Raw genomic sequence first — 22,292 nt, forward strand, 5'->3', positions numbered from 1 at the left:
TAAGCGTAACCAATGGACACAGACACCAGGCGGGTGAGGGCATCAGTGGGGGGGTTGGGGATGGGAGGGCAATGGGGGGATAAGGACACATATGTAATACCTTAATCAATAAAGAAAAAAAGAAGACTCTGTCCCAGAGTTTAAGAGTGCCTATAAATAAACCAACTTAACCTCCATTTTAAAAATGAGTCATCGATTACTAAGTAAATTATTAGACTGTAATAATGATTTAAAGAATAAAAATGAAACTATTTGCTTTGTACTACTGAACCCTTATCTAAACCATATTTCCTACAATATTCATTCTATTCATTGTACTTCATATGGGAAAAATCCTTAAGCCCCCACCACTTTAATTACTATTCCAAAAACACTGTAGCCTGAAGCAGCAGCCACATAAGTACATATGATATGAGTGCATGTAAAAGGGGTAACATTTGAACATTTGCTATAAGACTAAAATGTATATATTTCTAAGATAGATGTCAACATAATGCACAAAAGACTTTTTCAACTACTATAGTTATCTAAAAATGGAGTAAGGTAATTTATAAATTAACTAGAGGCCCGGTGCACGAAATTTGTACACTGGGGCGGGGGGTGTCCCTCAGCCCAGCCTGCACCCTCTCCAATCTGGAACCCCTTGAGGGATGTCCGACTGCCAGATTAGGCCTAAAACCGGCAGTTGGACATCCCTCTCACAATCCAGAACTGCTGGATCCCAACCGCTCACCTGCCTGCCTGCCTGATTTCCCCTGACCGCTTCTGCCTGCCAGCTTGATCACCCCCTAACCACTTCCCTGCCAGCCTGATCGATGCCTAACAGCTCCCCTGCTGGCCCGATTCCCCCAACTGCCCTCCCCTTCCGACCTGATCGCCCCCAACAGCCCTCCTTTGCTGGCCTGGTCACCCCCAAATGCCCTCCCCTGCAGGCCTGGTCCGCCCCGCAACTGCCCTCCCCTGCAGGCCTGGTCACCCCCAACTACCCTCCCCTGCTGGCCCAGTTAAAACTAACTGCCCTCCCCTGCCGGCCCCATCCCCCAACTTCCCTCCCCTGTTGGCCCAGTCACCCCCAACTGCCTTCCCGTGCTGGCCTGGTCGCCCCTAACTACCCTCCCCTACAGGCCTGATCACCCACAACTGCCCTCCCCTGCCGGCCATCTTTTGACCACATGGGGGCGGCCATCTTGTGTGAGCGTGGAACAGTCAATTTGCATATTACCTCTTTATTATATATGATGATAACATTTTCTAAAAATACTTTATCATTGCCCTAGCTGGTTTGGCTCAGTAGATAAGAGTGTTGGCCTGAGGACTGAAGGGTCTCGGCTTTGATTCCAGTCAAGTACACATGCCAGGGTTTCCGGCTTGATCACCAGTAGGAGGCGTGCAGGAGGCAGCCGATCAATGATTCTCTCTCAAAACTGATGTTTCTATCTTTCCCTCACTCTTCCTTCCTCTCTGAAATCAGTAAAAATATATTTAAAAATAAAAACGCTATCGAGAAACCAAGATGGCAGCATAGGTAAACACCTGAACTTGCTGCCTCGCACAACCACTTCAAAACTACAACTAAAAGACAAAACAGACACCATCCAGAACCACAGGAAGGCTGGTTGAGTGGAAATTCTACAACTAGAAGGAAAGAGAAAAGCACACGGAGACTCACAGGAGGTGCTGAAGTAAAGTGCAGAGGTACAGAGGTGCGCGCATGGAAAGGGCTAGCAACTGAGGACATAGTTGTCTTTTTCAATCAGGAGGGAGACACAAGCTCCCGACTGCTCTGAACTCCAGTTCCAGTCAAGACTCTGGGGATCCAGACTCATATGGGGAGAAACTGGACTGTCTGGCATCGGGCGGAACTTGAGGGTGGCTTTCTCTCAGAAGTGCTTGCAGCGATTACCGTGGGACACTGAGACCCGGGGCCTCTTAGGGCAGGGCTGAGGATCAGCCATAGCTGTTTGCTCTGCCCTGTTGATTCCCTGAGACCCTGCCCCACCCAAGGTGTACCCAGAGGCTTTTGCATATGAATGGCCTGGCATTTTGCAATCTAAAATTACCTAACGAACTGCAGCTGGGTCAGAGAGCCCCAGAACTACCAAAAGAAGGCCCAAGGCCCTGCAGCAGCAGCCTGTATTACTTCACAGCTGGGCCTCATCTGGGCACCTCCAAAACCCGAACAAAGAAGAGGAATCTGCAGATCTCTCCATAGCTCCTGCTGGGTGGCCTCAGGCAGAGGCTAAATTAGCACCTCCTTAGAGATCCAAGAGCCAGTGTACGCAGTGGTCAGAATGGGACCATCCAGATTACAACTCCTCAGATCCATAAAGGACACATTCAGGGGCCAGACTCAGTAAGCACCAAAGCCCCACTAAAGCAAGTCTTGCCCCATAAGAGTGTCTCCAACACAGAAGTTAACCCATCGTAGACACAGCTGATTCTCACAGCCAATTGGCCTGGAGGTCAATTTCTCCCAGTGATACCAACAACAATCAAGGATTAACTACAACAAGACTGTGCACACAGCCCACAAAGGGGTGCACCAAGAGTGTCCACCTCAGGTAACTGGGGAGGCTGAGCCACTGGGCCCTATAGGAGACCTAGCACACAAAGCCACTCTATCAACTCAGGGAAGCAGCCAAAATGCGGAGACAAAGAAATAGGTCACAAATGACAGAAATGGAGGAAAGCAAACTACTGGACATAGAGTTCAAAACCATGGTTATAAGGTTTTTCAAGAATTTTCTAGAAACCGCTGATAAATTTAGTGAGATCCTTGAGGATATGAAAAAGGACCAACTAGAAATTAAGCATACACTGACTGAAATAAAGAATAATATACAGAGATCCAACAGCAGACTAGAGGATCGCAAGAATCAAGTCAAAGATTGAAATACAAAGAAGCAAGAAATACCCAACCGGAAATGCAAAAAGAAAAAAGAATCCAAAAATATGAAGATAGTGTAAGGAGCCTCTGGGACAACTTCAAGCGTACCAACATCAGAATTATGGGGGTGCCAGAAGAAGAGAGAGAGCAAGATATTGAAAACCTATTTGAAGAAATCATGTCAGAAAACTTGCCCTACCTGGTGAAAGAAATAGACTTGCAAGTCCAGGAAGCACAAAGAACCCCAAACAAAAGGAATTCAAAGAGGACCACACCAAGACACATCATAATTAAAATGCCAAGAGCAAAAGACAAAGAGAGAATATTAAAAGCAGCAAGAGAAAAACAATTACCTACAAGGGAGCACCCATACGATTGTCAGCTGATTTGTCAACAGAAACTATGCAGGCCATAGTCAACAGAAGGGAGTGCCAAGAAATATTCAAAGTGATGAATAGCAAGAACCTACAACCAACATTACACTACCCAGCAAAGCTATCATTCAGAATTGAAGGTCAGATAAAGAGCTTCACAGATAAGAAAAAGCTAAAGGAGTTCATCACCGCCAAACCAGTATTATAGGAAATGCTGAAAGGTATTCTTTAAGAAGAGGAAGAAGAAGAAAAAAGTAAAGATCAAAATTTTGAACAACAAATACATATCTATCAACAAGTGAATCTAAAAATCAAGTGAATAAAAAAATCTGATGAACAGAATAAACTGGCGAAATAATAGAATCAGGGGCATAGAAAGAGAGTGGACTGACAATTCTCGGGGGGAATGGGGTGTGGGGGGTGTGGGAAGAGACTGGACAAAAATTGTACACCTATGGATGAGGACAGTGGGGGGGCGGTAAGGGCAGAGGATGGGGTGGGAACTGGGTGGGGGGTGCTATGGGGGAAAAAGAGGAACAACTGTAATAATCTGAACAATAAGGATTTATTAAAAAAAAAAACAAAAAAGTTATCATTAAAGATATTTTGTGTATGTTATCTAAATAATCATATCTCCTTTAATCTTTAAAATTATTCTGTTGGATAAATGTTACCATTCCCACTTCACTGATTAAAAAACTCAGGCTCGGAGCCGCGAAAAGATGGCGGAATATAGGGACGTGTCCTGAGTCTTGTCCCGGAGCGGGTGGAGGGAGCAGCTGAAACGAGTGGAATTCAGCCCGAATTTGGCAAAGAGACGCAGCTGGTGAGATAGTTTGCACCCGGGAAGGGCAGAAGTCCCTGGAAAAGGTAAAATCAAGGTTCTGGGCTGGAGTATGTGCCGAGCCTCTGTGGCCAGAGGGTCAGGGGGAGTCTACTGGGTGTCGGGCTGATTTCCTGAGGACAGGAAAAGCGTCAGTCTGTAAAAATAAAAAAAGGGGGGGGGGATATAGGGGGACCGTGGGAGGTAGGGGATTTTGGACCTTGGAGTCTGGATTTTGGACCTGAGCTGAGGCAGCTCTGAAGGGCTAGCCGGATCGTGCAGTGCTGGTAAGAGGGGACGCGGTCGCTCCTCACGCGGGAGCCTGTGCCTTCTCCCACTGAACCTGGCTCATGGGACCTTTTGGAGACCAACACATTTACCCGTGGCTGCGGTGCGGGAGAAGGTGTGGGCTTGTGGAGTCTGGGGAGAGTAGGTGGCGGTCCAGGGGAGGTGGTGGAGGGTCTAGTGCTGAGTCACCTAAACCCCGTCACCATTTTCTCCTGAGAGATAGCCCCTCCCTCCAGTCTCCAGGCAACCAATATAGCCACACCCAGATCCCACCCTGAATAATACAAAGGAATCTGAATACTTCCTGAGGACAAAGGAACTGGCCTAAAGAGAAATCTTTAGCCCCAGCAACTGGAAACTGACAAACAGAACAGTACAGACAACTGGAATCATAAGCCAGCCAAAGGAACACACCCCACTTTATTCACTTTTACTTTTATTATCCCTTTTTTCTTTCTTTTCCTTTCTTCTTTTCTTCTTTGTTTTCCTGTTTTGGTTTGTTGCTTTTCTTATTTTATTTCTGTTCACATTATTTTTCATCATTATTTTTTATTTGCTATTTTTAATTTTTTATACTATTTTTGAAATCATTTTTTAAAATTTATTATTTTTTCTTCTCATTCGCTTTCATCTCATCCACTTATTCCCCTTCTACTTCCTCAATACTAAATTGAGGTCCTCCTGCCGAAACCGGTTTGGCTCAGTGGATAGAGCATTGGCCTGCGGACTGAAAGGTCCCAGGTTCGATTCTGGTTAAGGGCATGTACCTTGGTTTTGGGCACATCCCCAGTAGGGGGTGTGCAAGAGGCAGCTGGTCGATGTTTCTCTGTCATCGATGTTTCTAACTCTCTATCCCTCTCCCTTCCTCTCTGTAAAAAATCAATAAAAATATATTTAAATTGAGGTCCTCCCCATATTCATCCAATTCTTAATCTTATTTTCACTATACAAGCTCAGCCTCTACAGATTCTGCCCCACTCCTCTTATTCCTTTGTCTTTTATCCCATATCTTTTTCACTCTCCTCCATAGCATTTGTGCTCTGTTTTCTCTGCCCTATCTCTCTTTTCTCAGGTGGTCACTTATATTGGGGTTATTGGTGTTGAGAGTACATTTGTGCTTAGTTCCCTCGGTGTTGTGTCTTGTTGAGGTGAATTTTATCCGGTCAGGCCAAGGGGCTTGAGAGCAAGCCACATAACCAGACACCTGGAGAGGAAACTCCATCCACGAAAGGGTCAATAACACCCCAGACCCAACTACAGAGGCAGGAAGAATGCGGCAGTGAGGGAAAGAGCATGAGTGAGTGAGGGAGTAAAAAAGGAGCGTGTGGTCAGGTGGGGTATCTGTGTGTAAGTGAGTGAATGAGGCACAGTTAGATCCCACAGGACCTTCAGGGGCAGGCTAATCAGGCTCGCCTAACTAGGCAGCTTCTGCTACCATTGCAAACAGCACCAGAAGGCCAGCTTGTCCTAAGGGGCCTAGACTTTTTGAAGGGGAGAGGTGCTGTAACCGGGTTCCCCACCTCAACTCCAACCAGAGTGCCCTCAGATAACACCTGGGACTCTATAGCCACCACTGCCAGGGACACACTACCTAGGCTGTGATCCCATGGTCAACGAGGCTCCAGCTGCCCAGGGCGCAGGCTCCTGTGCGTTCGGAAGCAGGTTCCCCTCTGACTGGCCCAACGCTTTAGCTCAGGGCACTGCAACCACGTGAACAGCAGACACATGAGCAGCCCGCTCCTGTCCAAGGAGCAGCAGCTGTGTGAGCAGCCAGTTCCGCAGTAACCTCATAATCAGCCCACCCCCATTCAAGGAACAGCAGCTATATGAGCAGCCTCCCCCACCAGCCAGAGGAGGCACCACTGCTGCGAACAGCACCCACCAGAGGAACCGCTGCCAACTGAGAAGCAGCTGCTACCGTGACTGCCTGAGGAGCAACTGCAGCCAGAGAATCTGCTGCCACCCAAGGAGTAGCCCCTGCACAGCTCGACATCTAGATCAGTCGGTGAGACCAAAAATGGGTAAACAAAGATACCCCCAAAGGAAAGAAAAGGAGGAAATGCCAGAAAAGCAGCTAAGTGAAAGTGGCATGCAATATGTCAGAAAAAAGAATTCAGAATAAGGGTCATAGAGTTCATAAACCTGATGGAAGAAAAAATTAACACCTTGTGCAAGAGTCAAGAAGAAATGGATGATAAAATCAACAACTTATGTAAGAATCAAGAAGAAATGAAGAGTGATATAGCTGCAATAAAAAACACCATGGAAAGTTTCAACAGTAGACTAGGAGAAGCGGAGGACCGAATTAGCGAATTAGAAGACAGGGAAGCAAAACACAGCCAAACTGAATTGCAATTAGAGAAAAAAATTAAAAGACAGGAGGAAAGCCTAAGGGAGCTATGGGACAACATGAAACGAAACAACATATGAATAATAGGGGTGCCAGAACAACAGGAAGAGAAACAAGGGTTAGAAGAACGATTTGAAGAAATAATATCAGAAAACTTCCCTGATGAGGCAAAGAAAAAAGTCATACAAGCTCAGAGAGTCCCAAACAGGATGACACTGAAAAGAACCACACCAAGACACATTATAACTACAATGGCAAATATTCAGGACAAAGAGAGAATCTTAAAGGCTGCAAGAGCAAGACAGAAAGTTACATACAAGGGAACTCCCATTAGATTATCAAATGATTTCTCAACAGAAACACATCAAGCCAGATAAGAATGGAAGGAAATCTACAAAGTGATGCAAACCAAGGGACTGAATCCAAGAATACTCTATCCAGCAAGGTTATCATTCAAAATTGAAGGGAAAATAAGGAGCTTCACAGACAAAAAAATACTAAGGGAGTTTATCAATATCAAGGCAGCAATGCAAGAAATGCTAAAGGGACTGGTATAAAAAGAAGAGAAAAAAAGGTAAGAAGGAACATAGTCTCAAAAAATAAAAAAGGCTACAAAGAAGTACCTTTCAATAATAACTTTAAACGTAAACGGAATAAATGCTCCAATCAAAAGACATCGAATGGCTGAATGGATAAAAAAACACGACCCATATATTTGTTGTCTACAAGAGACCCACCTCAGAATAAAGGACTCATACAGATTGAAAGTGAAGGGATGGAAAAACATCTTTCAGGCAAATGGAAATGAAAAAAAAAAGCTGGTGTAGCAGTACTTATTAATGACAAAATAAACCCCAAAGTAAATGCCATAACAAGAGATAAGGAAGGCCGCTTCATAATATTAAAGGGATCGATACAACAAGAGGATATAACCCTGATAAACATATATGCACCCAATGCAGGAGCACCCAAATACATAACAAAACTCCTGGAAGATATCAAGGGAGAGATCGACAACAATACAATAAGAGTAAGAGACTTTAATACACCACTGACATCACTGAGTAAATCATCTAGACAAAAAATCAGCAAAGAAACAGCAATTCTAAATGATTCACTAGATCAGATGGACCTAATTGACACCTTCAGAGCATTTCACCCCAAAGCCACGGAATATACATTCTTCTCAAGTGCACATGGGACATTTTCAAAAATAGACCACATATTGGGTCACAAACAAAGTCTCCTCGAACTCAAAAAGATTGAAATCATATCAAGCATTTTCTCAGACCACAATGGCATAATATTAGATATAAACTACAATAAAAACATTCCGAAAAATTCAAACACTTGGAAACTGAATAGCATGCTATTAAACAATGATTGGGTTAACAATGAGATCAAAGAAGAAATTAAAAACATCCTGGAGACTAATGACAATAAAAACACAACAATGCAAATACTATGGGACACAACAAAAGCAGTCCTGACAGGAAAATTTATAGCTCCACAGGCCTACCTCAAAAAACAAGAAAAAATGGTAATAAATCATCTAACTCAACAACTCAAAGAATTAGAAAGAGAGCAACAAGAAAAGCCCATAGTGAGCAGAAGGAAGGAAATAATAAAGATCAGAGCAGAAATGAATGACATAGAGACCAAAAAAACAATACAAAAGATCAATAAAACCAAGAGCTGGTTCTTTGAAAGGATAAACAAGATTGATGAACCTCTAGCCAGGCTCACCAAAAGGCAGAGAGAGAAGACCCAAATAAACAAAATCAGAAATGAAAGAGGATAAATAACAACAGACCCCACAGAAATACAAAGGATTATTAAAAGATACTATGAACAACTCTATTCTAACAAACTAGACAACCTGGAGTAAATGAACACATTCCTAGAAAAATACAACCTCCCAAAACTTACTCAGGAAGAGACTAAAAATCTCAATAGGCTGATAACTATGGAAGAAATTGAAGCAGTCATCAAAAAGCTTCCATCAAACAAAAGCCGAGGGCCAGATGGCTTCACAAGGGAGTTTTACCAAACATTCAAGGAAAAACTTAAACCTAGACTCCTCAGACTATTCCAAAAAATTCAAGAGGAAGGAACACTTACAAGCTCCTTCTCTGAAGCCAGCATCACCCTAATACCAAAACCAGATAAAGACAACACAATGAAAGAGAATTACAAGCCAATATCCCTCATGAACATAGATGCCAAAATTCTCAACAAAATTCTAGCAAATTGGATTCAGCAGTACATCAGAAAGATCATACACCATCACCAAGTAGGATTTATCCCTGGGATGCAATGATGGTACAATATTCGCAAATCAATAAATGTGATACATCACATAAACAAATTGAGAGATAAAAACCACATAGTCATCAATTGATGCAGAAAAAGCATTTGACAAAATCCAACACCCTTTCTTTATAAAAACTCTCAGCAAGGTAGGAATAGAAGGATGATACCTCAACATAATAAAAGCCATATATGACAAACCGATAGCCAACATCATACTCAATGGACAAAAACTAAAACCATTTCCCCTAAGAACAGGAACAAGACAGGGATGCCCACTCTCACCACTCCTGTTCAACATAGTGCTGGAAATACTAGCCATTGCAATCAGACAAGAAGAAGAAATAAAAGGCATCCAAATTGGAAAAGAAGAAGTAAAACTGTCCTTATTTTCAGATGACATGATACTGTACATAGAAAACCCTAAAGACTCAATGAAAAAATTATTAGACTTAATAAATGAATTTGGCAGAGTAGCAGCATACAAAAATAATGACAAGAAATCTATGACATTTCAATACACCAATAATGAACTTACAGAAAGAGAGACTATAAAAGCAATCACATTTACCATCACACCAAAAAAATTAAGATACCTAGGAATAAACTTAACTAAAGAGGTAAAAGACCTATACACGGAAAACTACACAACACTGAAAAAAGAGATACAGGAAAACATAAACAGATGGAAGAACATACCGTGTTCATGGACTGGTAGAATCAACATCATTAAAATGTCCATACTACCCAAAGCAATCTATAATTTCAATGCACTTCCCATTAAAATATCAACGGCATATTTCACAGACATAGAACAAACTTTCCAAAAATTCATCTGGAATAAAAAAAGATCCCAAATAGCTACAGCAATCCTGAGAAAAAAGAACAAAGTAGGAGGGATCTCAATACCAGATTTCAAGCTATATTACAAAGCCACTATGCTCAAAACTGTCTGGTATTGGCACAAGGACAGACATATAGACCAATGGAATAGAATAGAGAACCCAGAAATCGGCCCAAACCACTATGCTCAATTAATATTTGACAAAGGAGGCATGAACATACAATGGAGTCAAGACAGTCTCTTCAATAAATGGTGTTGGGAAAATTGGACAGATACATGCAAAAAAATGAAACTAGACCACCAACTTACACCATACACAAAAATAAACTCAAAATGGATCAAGAACGTAAACATAAGACAGGAAACCATAAAAATACTAGAGGAATCTATAGGCATAAAAATCTCCGACATATGTCAAAAGACCATCTTCACTGATACTGCTCCTAGGGCAATGGAAACTAAAGAGAAAATAAACAAATGGTACTACATCAAAATAAAAAGCTTTTGCACAGCAACGGAAACCATCAATAAAACAACAAGAAAGCCCACTCACTGCATGGGAGAACATATCTGCCATTGATATCAACGATAAGGGTTTAATCTCCAACATTTACAGGGAACTCATGCAGCTTAACAAAAAGAAGATAAACAACCCATTCAAAAAATGGGCAACTGATCTAAATAGATACTTTTAGAAAGAAGATAGAGGGAAGGCCAAGGGACATATGAAAACCTGCTCAAAGTCACTAATCATCTGAGAGATGCAAATCAAAACAACAATGCGGTACCATCTCAGACCTATCAGAATGGCTATTATCAACAAGGCAAGAAATGACAAGTGCTGGCGAGGATGCGGAGAAAAAGGGACTCTTTTGCACTGCTGGTGGGAATGCAGACTGGTGCAGCCACTGTGGAGAACAGTATGGAGTTTCCTTAAAAAACTAAAAATGGAACTCCCATTTGACCCAGTGATCCCACTTCTAGGAATATATCCCAAGAAACTAGAAACATCAATCAGAAAGGATACATGCACCCCTATGTTCATAGCAGCACAATTCACCATAGCAAAGATTTGGAAACAGCCTAAGTGCCCATTAGCAGATGAGTGGATTAAAAAACTGTGGTACATCTACACAATGGAATACTACGCTGCGGTAAAAAAGAAGGAGCTCTTACCATTTGCAACAACGTGGATGGAGATGGAGAACATTATGCTTAGTGAAATAAGCGAAGCAGAGAAAGATAAATATCACATGATCTCATTTGTGGAATATAGTGAACAACATAAACTGATAGAAAAAAGAAAAAAAAAGATCCAGAGACAGAGAAACATCAAACAGAACGTTAAACCTCAGGGAAGAAATAGTGAGGTAACCAGAAACCCAAGAATGCCTGAGAGCACCTTTCTAACCATGCTAGCAATCATCAGATGTACAGTAATATTAACTGGGGAAAATCGGGAAGTATTTTGGACTTATGCTCCTGACCCTTCATGGTTAAGACCCCTTACTTGGGCTGATCCCCTGACTAATGTAGTCACCAATAATACCAAACACTTTGGTTATCCAGGAGGATCATGGGTGGGGCAAGAAAGTATAATTACACAGGTGTCGTCACCCAGCTTCCCTCTTGTATGACACAAAATCAAACCACGGCCCCTTTGTGTGTAAAATTAAAGAGAGGTTTCTGGCTTGTGTGGACACCAAAGAAAGGGTGTCACTACTATCACTACTTGCCCCTGGGAGAGGTGCAGAAAATGTAACTAAGACCTTGTCAATACAAAAAGAAATGGACAGCCAGTTTGAAAGGGAATTGTCATGGCCTAGAGCAAAGAATATCCTTACATGATATTATTCTACAATGTCATTAAAATTCTTCCCAGATTTGGATTACCCCCATTACATATAATAGTACCTCGCACCCTTGGGGATCAATAAAAGAAAATCATCTTTTTGGTGCTTGGAGACAAAGGTAACACATCTCTTGATATTTTAGAATTACAACAGCATAATACACAATATCCCAAGCAAACTTACAAACTAATTCTTTGAATGTCTGGCAGCAATTTAACAAGGACATGTAAGGATTTAATCCCTTCCATTGTGTAGAGGGCCTCCTGGGAAGGCACCTGAGCATTCTATATTGGTCCCTTGGACCCTCTTCTCAGAATCCAATTACTCACAGCTATTGCCTGAGCTTTCTGTTCATGCCGAGGTTGAAGCCTCGTGGTGGCTGGTATCATGGATCTCTCTCTCACCCAGTGGGGCAAGCTGGGCCCTCCCGGGAGAAGAAACCCGGGTTCCCCAAGATATGTGATCAGTGCTGGGGCCCCGCCAGCAGGCGAGGGGATCCCAAGGCAGGTGCTGGGCATGGAGGCCTTGGGGGCATAGGCTACCAAGGAGACAAAACTGAACCTCACGTCACCCTGCTTGGCCCCGGAGGATGGCTGGTTAGCCAGAGACAGGTAAGATTCCTCAAGGAAGGAACAACCTAAGACAGGCACAGTCGCAGAGGGGCCATCAGGAGAGATCTTGGGGGTCAACAGAGGTGGGGCACAGACCCTCACCCCCCTAACTTTGCAGGGGCCTGAACCCTCACCCCTTCTGAAGGAAGTCTCCTGCCCCCATGGCTGCTTAACTTCCCATGCCCACCTCAAATAGGGACCCAGGTAACAGACACAGACTTGGCCGATAGCAGCTGCCCTCTCACTCCAATAAGAATTGTTTGAGTTGTCTTGTACCCATGGTGTGGGGAAGTAGGTTTATGATATCTAAATCCAGCCTACCACCAGGAATGCTCAGGGTCTACTCAAGAAGGCATATAATCCTTTCCACTAATATTTACAGGGTAAAATAAGATTGTTGTTAGAGTAATAAATTTGACAGTAAAATAGTAGTCAAGTTTTCAGGTTAATTTAAATTGGCTAATTGAAACAAGTGAATATTCTAGAAAAATTAATAGTACTGGACAAAAAGCAGTTCCTAAAGTTTTAACTAAAATTTTTATTGGTAGTTCATCCCAGGATAAAATTGTGTAACATGTAATGAACCTAAAGCAATCATATTATAATGCAAAAAATTAAAATTTAAAAGCTATCAAGATTACATTATGAAATTTTCAAAAGCCTCCTAATATTTAAATCAAAAAAGGGGGCAGGGGTTGTAGAAGAATATCATGTAAGGAAAAATATCCTGTAAGTAAATTACATCTAGAATATTTGTACTTTAGAAAACTAATTGTAATGCAAGACACCCATGAAAAACACATATGGTGTCAAAACAAGCCAGAGGAAAATCATTTGGGCAAAAAATGAAAAAGGATCCCAAGTCAAATTTATAGAAAATATTCCTTTATTAACTTTTGGTCGAGAATATGATTGTATATTTTCAGAAAACAACTCCGAGACCATGTGGATTCTGGCAACAGAGAGGAATTGACAGGACTACTCCAACCATGAAGATAGAAGAGAAGCAGTCCAGAGATGGAAGACGCTGACATCACCTTGCCATACTAGTAGTCAGCAGCTATGCATTACTGCAGGTTGCCCAGGACCAAACTAGAGGGATCTGCATTACCACCATTTGTCCACCATCCAGAAATGAAATATCATTGCTGACATGTGCACATAAGGAACTGTTTGACATTGAAATTGGGTCTCAAAAGAACTGTTGGCCCAGAAAGAAACTCACTACAGACTGATTCATTTGCCTTTCAGCAAAACCATTATTGCTTGTCTCATTTTTGGTTCTTATAAGTGTATTTCTAGTAGCACATGATCTCACTCATCTAGGAGAAATGATGAACAACATAGACTGATGAACAAGAACAGACCCAGAAACAAGGAGACATGGATCAGACTGTCGGGCCTCAGAGGGAGGGTAGAGGAGGGTGGGGATATAGGGAAGAGATCAACCAAAGGACTTGTGTGCAAGCATATGAGCCTAACCAGTGGTTAAGGACAACAGGAGGGGTGGGGGCATGCATGGGGAGGGGTGTATGAGGATGGGAATGGGGAGATGAGGACAAATATGTGATACCTTAATCAATAAAGAAATTTAAAAAATAAAAATAAAATAAAAATTTAAAAATAAATAAATAAGACACCCCCCCCCCAAAAAAAAAAAAAACCACAAAAAAAAACTCTCACACACACACAAAAAGTCAGGCTCTTAAACATTAAATAACTTGCTCAATGCCACTCACTAACTTTAAGGTAGTATAGAATGCTATCTCAATACTGTCCCCATTACTGCTTCTGTCTCCTCCTCCCCCAATCTATGGGCAGAATTCCATTTATCCTTCAGAACTCAATTCCTATATGAAATTTTCCCTAGCATCCATGTGTATGAAGATATACCCAGATAGCCTCTCCTAAATAATTATCTAATAGAGTGTATGTTTTTTTTGTAGGAGTTACTATGCTATATTGACAGTAATTATTTATATACTTACCTCCTACACAGTAAGCTTCTTGCTGCCTTGAAAGATCCTTTCAGTCCAAATGCCTTACACCACAATATTTATCAAATGAACAAAATTAATTTCTTCTGACTCTAATTCCAAAGAGCTTCCAGTTATTTCACAGATAGCTTCCCATCAAGAATCTATTTTTTAAAATGACAAATTGGATAAAATACAAATTGATTATATAATTTAAAGCCATTCAGGGTCTATGACCAGGATGAGTAACTATCTTCATCTTACACTAGTAATTAAAGTCTTAAGACATTTTACAATCATATACTAAAGTTCACTGTATATGTAGGAAAAATGCAGGGATTATATTTTAAGGCCCTACTGGCTTAATATACAAATAATGAGTGAAAAGAGAAAAAAATGCCAGCATTCTAAAGAGTTTGCAGCAGCCCTAGCCGGTTTGGCTCAGTAGATAGAGCATCCGCCTGCAGACCAGGGGTCGATTCCAGTCAAGGGCATGTACCTCCATTGTAGGCTCCTCCCCAGCCTGGTCCCTGGTCAGGGCTCATGCAGGAGGCAACCAATCGATGTGTTTCTCTTACACTGATATTTCTCTCTCTCTTTCCCTTTCTCTTCCACTCTCTCTAAAAATAAATGGGAAAATATCCTAGGGTGAGGATTAAAAAAAAAAAAGAGTCAGCAGCAATGATAGCAATATAGGCCAGAGACAATAAGCCAATACAATAGAGATCAAAAACCAGTCTGAACATACCCTGAGAAACTGAAAACCTATGTCCAGAAAGCAAATCCCCCCCAAATTAAGCTTTCTATTTCCCACCAACACACTTGAGGAACATGTGCTGACCCATGCAGTGGACATAAAAAAATAAAAAGAGAGTTCAAAGACTAGAAAAAGTCAGGAAAAAAAAATCTCAGAATTAATAACGGTAAAAAGATATGGATTAATCCAGAAAATGGGTCAGGATGTCAAATTATTTTAGTCCACTTACCTGGAAGTGATGCTTTCCTAAGGGTTATTGTCTATTTCTATGGTCTTTCCAAAATACAAGTCTCCCTCTTCTTGGATCTGAGGTATACATAATTATTTTTGTTTGATCTTTCATGAAGGGCATTCAAGTGTCAAAAATGTCAATAAAGCCTCCGATGAAAAACAACCAAAACCCTCTAGTCTTAAGCTTATGAATTTATTAAATAAAAAGTGCTCTACTCAGAACTATCTAGTCAGAACCATCTCTGAAACCTAAATGTGGGAATGCAGTTACTGCAGCAGCAGCCAGTTGGAGTGTTAGATGGCTCCCCAAGCTGTTGCTTGAATAGAAACTCCTGAGACAAAGTTTAGAACATCCTTTCTAAATGCAATACAGACCCACGAGATCCTTGGCTACCTTTACCTCCATATTTTTTCCTGTAAAGGCAGTCTTTGGTTTTGTTTTGTTTTAATATGATTTCATGTCTGTAAACATTTTGGGATAGAAAGACAAATGTGAAATAGGGTTGTTTATGCATTCTGGCCAAGTCCCAAACCTCCCGACCCCCTTTTAGAAGAGCTTAAACCCACAAATTAAAGTCAAGCTCAAAAAAGATGTAAAAAAAAAAAATACTTTCTCTAGACAAGAGTCACAGGTTGTTGGGGTTGAAAAGGAGAAAGATCTAAACCAACAGTCTCACTTTATAGATAAATCCCATAAAAAAAGTTTATCAACCTGTAATTAGCTAAACGGCCATAATATTTTGTTTACTTCAAAAACTAGTTTAGGCAGTACACCTTAAAAATATATTCTTCACCTGTAGAAATGATTTTTAAGTATAAAAACAACAATCACTCAAAGTTGTCTTTAAAATCCATCCTATAATGTAGGAATGTACTAAATCAAAGTAAATAAAAACATGGTTGATAGCAGGAATCATAACTGTTTTTAAGGTGATCCATACTAAACAAGCTTCAAAACAGCTGATCAACTACACTAGATAGAGTTACCTTTACCTTATTTAATGTCTAACATTGAGTGCTTACTATGAATCAGGCACTACTATATAAGGCGTTTTGAATGTACCATGCCATTTACAGGAATTTTAAAAAAAGCTTAGCCCTCACTGGTTTGGCTCAGTGGATTCCGGTCAAAGGCACATGCCAGGGTTGTGGGCTCGATCCCTGGTGGGGGACATGCAGGAGGCCGCCAATCAGTGATTTTCTCTCATCATTGATGTTTCTCTCTCTCTCTCCCTCTCCCTCTCCCTTCCTCTCTCTGAAATCAATAAAAAATATATTTTAAAAAATAAATAAAAGCTTAAAATGCAAAGCTTAAATGATAGTTACATACTGTAAAAATCAAAGAAGTCCTATTAAAATCATGATTCAGAAAACTTAAGGCAAATAAAGTTCTACAAAATATAACAGTAAAACAAATTTCCACCTTCACCTCCCTGAACAACCAAGAGCTTCCTTTATTTCTAAGGAACCATCTTTAGTATCTCCAGATGAAAAAGTCAGAGATACAGTCTGAACTTCAGGAAATCCAGGCAACATTTTTTTCTCATACACAACTTCTATAACTTCAAGAATAGAACAAATACTGATAGAAAATTTACCAACACAGTAATAGAAAACATGTTGCCATTCTGCCAAATACTTCAACACCTCAACTTTTGAATATTCCAAGAATGCTATTGCACAATATAAAATCAACAAAGTCCTTCTCCCCAAATTTTTTCATAGGATTATGGCATACTTGTAATTGAAATATATTTCTTGGTGAAGTTAAAAAGGGTGAGGATGAAAAGAATGTATCAGAGTAGAAAACAAAGTTGCTTGATGTTTATAATTTTTCCCCCCAATTATTTCATTAGTACCTTATAAAGGATGTTTTTAAATGTTTATTTTGGAAACATGCTTACCACACTGGAACTTTTGTTAAGATAACTTAGATGATGTCAGTTCAAAAGACTTTTTCTCCAAAGTAATTAATTTTTAGGCATTATAAGATAGAAAAAATCTAGTTCGTCACAAAATGTCCAAATATTCAGTAAGTAGTTCTCTCCTTGGGGGTGGGGTTGGGGGGGGAGTAGTGAGTTCCTCCTTAAACTGTAAAACACATGCTTGTACCCTTACAAAAACATTTTTAAAAATACATCAATCTCCCTCAATGGATAGTGTCAGCATGCGGACTGAAGATCCCTGGTTAGATTCTGGTCAAGGGCACATACCTCAGATGCAGGCTGGGTCCCTGGCCCCCATTGGGGTGCATGAGGGAGGCAACCAATCCATATGTCCCTCTCACATCAATGTTTCTCTCTCCCTCCCCCTCCTTCTACTCTCTCTAAAAAAAAACAACAAAAAAAACAAAAAATATCCTCCGGGTAAAGATTAAGGAAAAAAAAATACATGAACCAAAAAACATATATAAATAAAGAACCAAATTTTAGTGAGTTTTTCTACTATTATCAACTAGTATTCCAAAACTAACAAAAACAGCTATTACAGTTTATATAAACTGGTATAAATACTAAAATTGTGTACATTTGTCTAGATAACAAAAAGTAATGAACATCACGATTTGACTTAGTGTGTAACTATCTTTGTAGTTGATCACAGAATTTTAAGATTCCTTTCATTTTAGTGGTTTTATACCATCATCAGACCTCAAGTAATATTGTCCACACTTCTAAACTCACAAGTTTTTACCAAAGATGAAGTGGTTCTATAAAGAAAGTAGCAGCTCTATGAAGATCACTTATTTAAAAATAAGCCTTCTTTTTCTATTTGCTTATCAAATGCTGAAGTTTCTCATATTCAAATGTCATGTTTATAAAGAACTGATACATATGTTTTTAAAATATTAGTTTTAATATTAGCTGTTTCTAACATGTCAATAGTTATCATTACCTGATAAAATTCTATAACGATCCTATATAAATCTATATAATAAAGAGGTTAATATGCAAATTGACCATCACTCCAACACACAAGATGGCCGCCCTCATGCGGACACAAGATGGCTGGCAGGAGAGGGCAGTTAGGGGTGACCAAGCCGGCAAGGGAGGGCTGTTAGGGGCAATTGGGCCGGCAGGAGAGGGCAGTTAGGAGCGACCAGGCTGGCAAGGGAGGGAAGTTAGGGGTGACCGGGCCTGCAGGGGAGGGCAGTTGGGGGGGACCAGGCCTGCAAGGGAGGGCAGTTGGGGGTGACCAAGCTGGCAGGGGAGGGCAGTTAGGGGTGACCAGGCCAGAGGGGAGGGCAGTTAGGGGCAACCAGGCCGGCAGGGGAGGGCAGTTAGGGGTGACCAGACCATCAGGGGAGGGCAGTTAAGGGCAACCAGGCCTGCAGAGGAGGACAGTTAGGGGTGAGCAGGCCAGCAGGGGAGGGCAGTTAGGGGTGACCAGGCAGTTAGGGGCAAACAGGCTGGCAGGGGAGCAGTTAGGCATTGATCAGGCTGGCAGGGGAGTCGTTAGGGAGTGATCAGGCTGGCAGGCAGAAGTGGTTAGGGGCAATCAGGCAGGCAGGCAGGCAAGCAGTTGGGAGCCAGTGGTCCTGGATTGTGAGAGGGACATCACTTGAGGGGTCCCAGATTGGAGAGGGTGCAGGCTGGGCTGAGGGACACCCCCCCATGCATGAATTTTGTGCACCGGGCCTCTAGTAAAAGCATAATATGCAAATTGACTGAAAGGCCGAACAGCGGAATGACCACGCTATGACACCCACTGGCGCCAGGCTAGCCAAAGCGGGTGCGATGCGATTGGTCGGGGCCTCGCCGTGGCCCCATGATCGCCCCACAGAGGGAGGCTCAGGCCACCAGCCTGAGGGGGGATCAATCAGGGGACTCCCCAATTGCCCCAAAGAGGGAGGCCCAGGCTATCCGGCAGCAGCAGGTGGGTGGGGCCTCCCTCTGCGGGGGCAATTGATTGCAGGGCTCCCGACTGCGAAGAGGGCGCAGGCCAGGCTCAGGGACACCCCCCCCCCGCCTCCCCCCGTGCATAAATTTCGGGCACCGGGCCTCAAGTCTTTTAATAGGCAGCCATTATTGTAAGTGCAGAAAATGTGTATTCTACTACTGTAGCTCCTTACTAAATTTTGGAATCCCAGAGAATTAAGAGACTAATATACTCAGCAAACTACAAATGCTAAATCTTTTCTCAGGGATCACCTTGCTAACATAATCATCTATTTCTCAAAGAGAAAAGGCAGTTCAAATTTTCAAAAAGTGTCAAATCAAATGTATATATCACAAATACAGACTTAAACTTTAATGGATGACTAGTTTTAAAACAACCTCTTCAATGGACGTTTAACCATTTCACTGTTAAAGAGAGCAGTATTTAACATACAATCCATACTTTGAATTTGACTCATTACATACTATATCCTATCACAACTTAAAATTTACCAAGACCCATACTAAAGTTTTGTTTGAGGCAAACTATTTATTTTGTGTTACAATTATCTGGCTGAACCAATCAAAGGAAACTAGTTTCTCTTAGCTAATCTGGGCAGTGGATCTTGAGAAAAGAAAGCAACATAAATGAATATGATACATTCCTAATTTATGCAACCCCATAGAAAACCCCCAGCAATCAGTGACATTCCTAACAGTGCAAAAAGGACATAAATTATATCACAATTATTTGTGATTACTTTTAAATCATGGGTTTTTTTTCCCCTTGTATTTCAAATACTACAGCAAAACTGGTGTGGAAAATGAGCAAGTAATTTTTCCTTGGGTTATCAGGAGGGACCACACACCCCCCAGTTGTAACCACTATCCAAGGAGACAGCTCTACCCCTGGGTGGGAACGCGCAGAAACTCAGTGACTGCTCCAAAGGTAAACACAACCTTGCTTTTTCTTTTCTTTTTTTGTTTTCTTTTTTGCTGTCACGGTACAAAGAACTCAACATACTCCCCTAAAAGGTACATTTGTTTTACCAAGGTCAAGGGAGAGCCAATAACTCCATTAGAGAGGTGAGAATCTCTTTCCCCTTTTACTTGCCCGGGCCTAACATTTCACCTCTTTCCTGCAGCAAAATGCCAGAATAGGGAAGGTCACAGGAGCAGGATGAAACCGTCCTGGCCATAACCCTCCCAGCCCCCACATCCAAGGAAGCCTTAATGTTTTCCTCTTCTTAATCCCACCCCTGACCACAGTCCCCATTTCAGTCCCTATCTTCCCCAACTTGTCCTCAAATCCGCTTTTCCAAGGATGTGCCAGGTAAATGAGCGAAGGAATAAAATAAGGGCAGACTTTGGAGCCGAAGGTCGGTCAGCCTTGCAGGGTACTAAGGGGGAGAGCAGATGCGGTAAAGAAAACACTTGAGAACTAAGAAAGGTCCAAGGACTCGTGGACGGACTGTGCCACGGAAGTCCAGGCCGGCGGATAAAATCAGAAAGGCAAAGGAGAGCCCAAGAAAACTAGCAGGAGAGACACTCTGGGAGCGGAGCAGAAGCGCCCCCTCTGGTGTTGAAGGACCCGCAGTCGAATCCGAGAAGCGCCGCGTCTAGAGGACAAGGGCGGACTCTGCACCCGCCCGGGCGCCCTCCGCAATCCCGCGCAGAGCCGAAGGTTCCCCCGCGGTGCCCCCTTCCCACGCCGGCCCAAGCGGGTGGGGTGCACACTGGGTAAGGAGGGCCGGGCGGGCCAGCTCTCCCGGCTCCCGCGGCCCGCCCGCCGCCCGGCCCGGGCTGCACGCCTACCTGTAGCACCAGCGGCTCGGGGTTGAAGGCCAGGGTCAGCAGCAACTGCATGCGCTCCGAGTCCTTGAGGTTGCGGAGCAGGAAGCTGCCCGAGTCCTTGGTCTCGGCGTAGCGGCGCACCAGGCGGTCGAGCAGGCGCTGGGAGGGGCAGTGCACCAGGTCGGACCAACCCTCCACGGCCTCGGGCGTCAGCAGCCGCACGTCGCCGTTCAGGCGCGCGAACTCGGTGCGCGGCATGGCCTGCAGCAGGTCGCAGCGCGGCCGGCCGGTGGCCCGCTTGCAGATGCTCTGGTCGAGCTGCGCCAGCTCGCGCTGCGAGCCCAGGCGCTTGAGCACCACTCGGCGGCGGCCACCCTCGCGGGGCTCGCCATACTGCGCGAAGTAGACGTTCTTCACGTTGAGGAAGTCCAGCAGGCGCAGGCGGCCCCACGCCTCGAACACCACCTGCCCGTTGAGGAAGCGGCGGCACCAGCTCGTGCCGAAGCACGCCGGGCACTTATTGAGCTGCAGGAAGCGCCGGTCCGTCAGTTCGTTGCGCTGCCAGGAGGCGAGCAGCGACGGCGAGTGCAGCACCATCAGCACCAGCAAGCTGCCCAGAGCCGCCAGCTTCAGCGAGCGGGACAGGCGACCTAGCTTCGGGGGCACCAGGCGCCACATCCCGTCCGCCGCCCGTCCGCACCGGAGGGCGAGGGCACCCCCTGGGCGCCCCCGCCGCGCCGAAACCCCGAACGGGAGGAGGAGAGCGGGAGCGGCTGGGGTGGGAGCCGAGGTGTGTGAGCGGGAGCGGGAAGGGCCGGCTCCAGCAGCTGCGCCCCCAGCCCCTCGTCTCCACAACTCTCGCTCCTAACGCCGAGCTCCCGCCCGACTCCGGGCGCCTCTTTTCGGCCAGCCAAGTTACGGAGGGGCGGGAAGGGGGCGGGGGGACGCGCGGGCCCGAGTGCCACGCGCCCGCCCGCCCGCCCGCGCACGCGCACAGCACTCTCCGGGCGTGAGCTGCGGCGGCGGCCGGGTCTCGGGGAGACCGAAGGAGGGACTCACGGAAGGGGAAGGAACGCTGGAGCGTCTCACTCCGCAAGCAGCAACCGTGTGGGAAGATGGGGTGAAGGAGGCGCCCGCCGCGCCCCGGGTTCCTGGCTGGCTCTCCGGAGACGCCGGGAGCCGGGGGCGGGGCACGGGGTGCACGAGCGCGTCGCGCGCCACCCGGAAAGCGTCAGCACGGCTCTGGGGGCAGCGGGGCGTCTCCGTGGGCGGAGCCCGCGCCCGCGCCGGGGAGGAGGGATGGGCTCGGAGCTTGGTGG

General features: G+C 43.9%; 1 protein-coding gene across 2 annotated transcripts in view; it reads right to left on the reverse strand.

The window, feature by feature from the left end:
- DIPK2A (divergent protein kinase domain 2A) overlaps nucleotides 1–22,285 on the reverse strand; it is a 46,633-nt gene extending 24,348 nt beyond the window's left edge. Inside the window, exon 1 of one of the 2 annotated variants that reach the window (XM_079765521.1) lies at nucleotides 20,995–22,285. In XM_079765521.1, coding sequence (XP_079621647.1) covers nucleotides 20,995–21,651 — 657 coding nt within the window. In that variant the 5' untranslated portion in view covers nucleotides 21,652–22,285. Of the gene's footprint in view, nucleotides 1–14,328; nucleotides 14,444–20,994 lie in introns of those variants that run through there. The other variant, XM_079765522.1, reaches the window with a different exon arrangement.
- Nucleotides 22,286–22,292: the final 7 nt, after the last annotated feature.

The sequence above is a fragment of the Cnephaeus nilssonii genome (assembly GCF_951640355.1).
Source record: "Cnephaeus nilssonii genome assembly, chromosome: 3".
Taxonomy (NCBI): Eukaryota; Metazoa; Chordata; class Mammalia; order Chiroptera; family Vespertilionidae; genus Cnephaeus; species Cnephaeus nilssonii.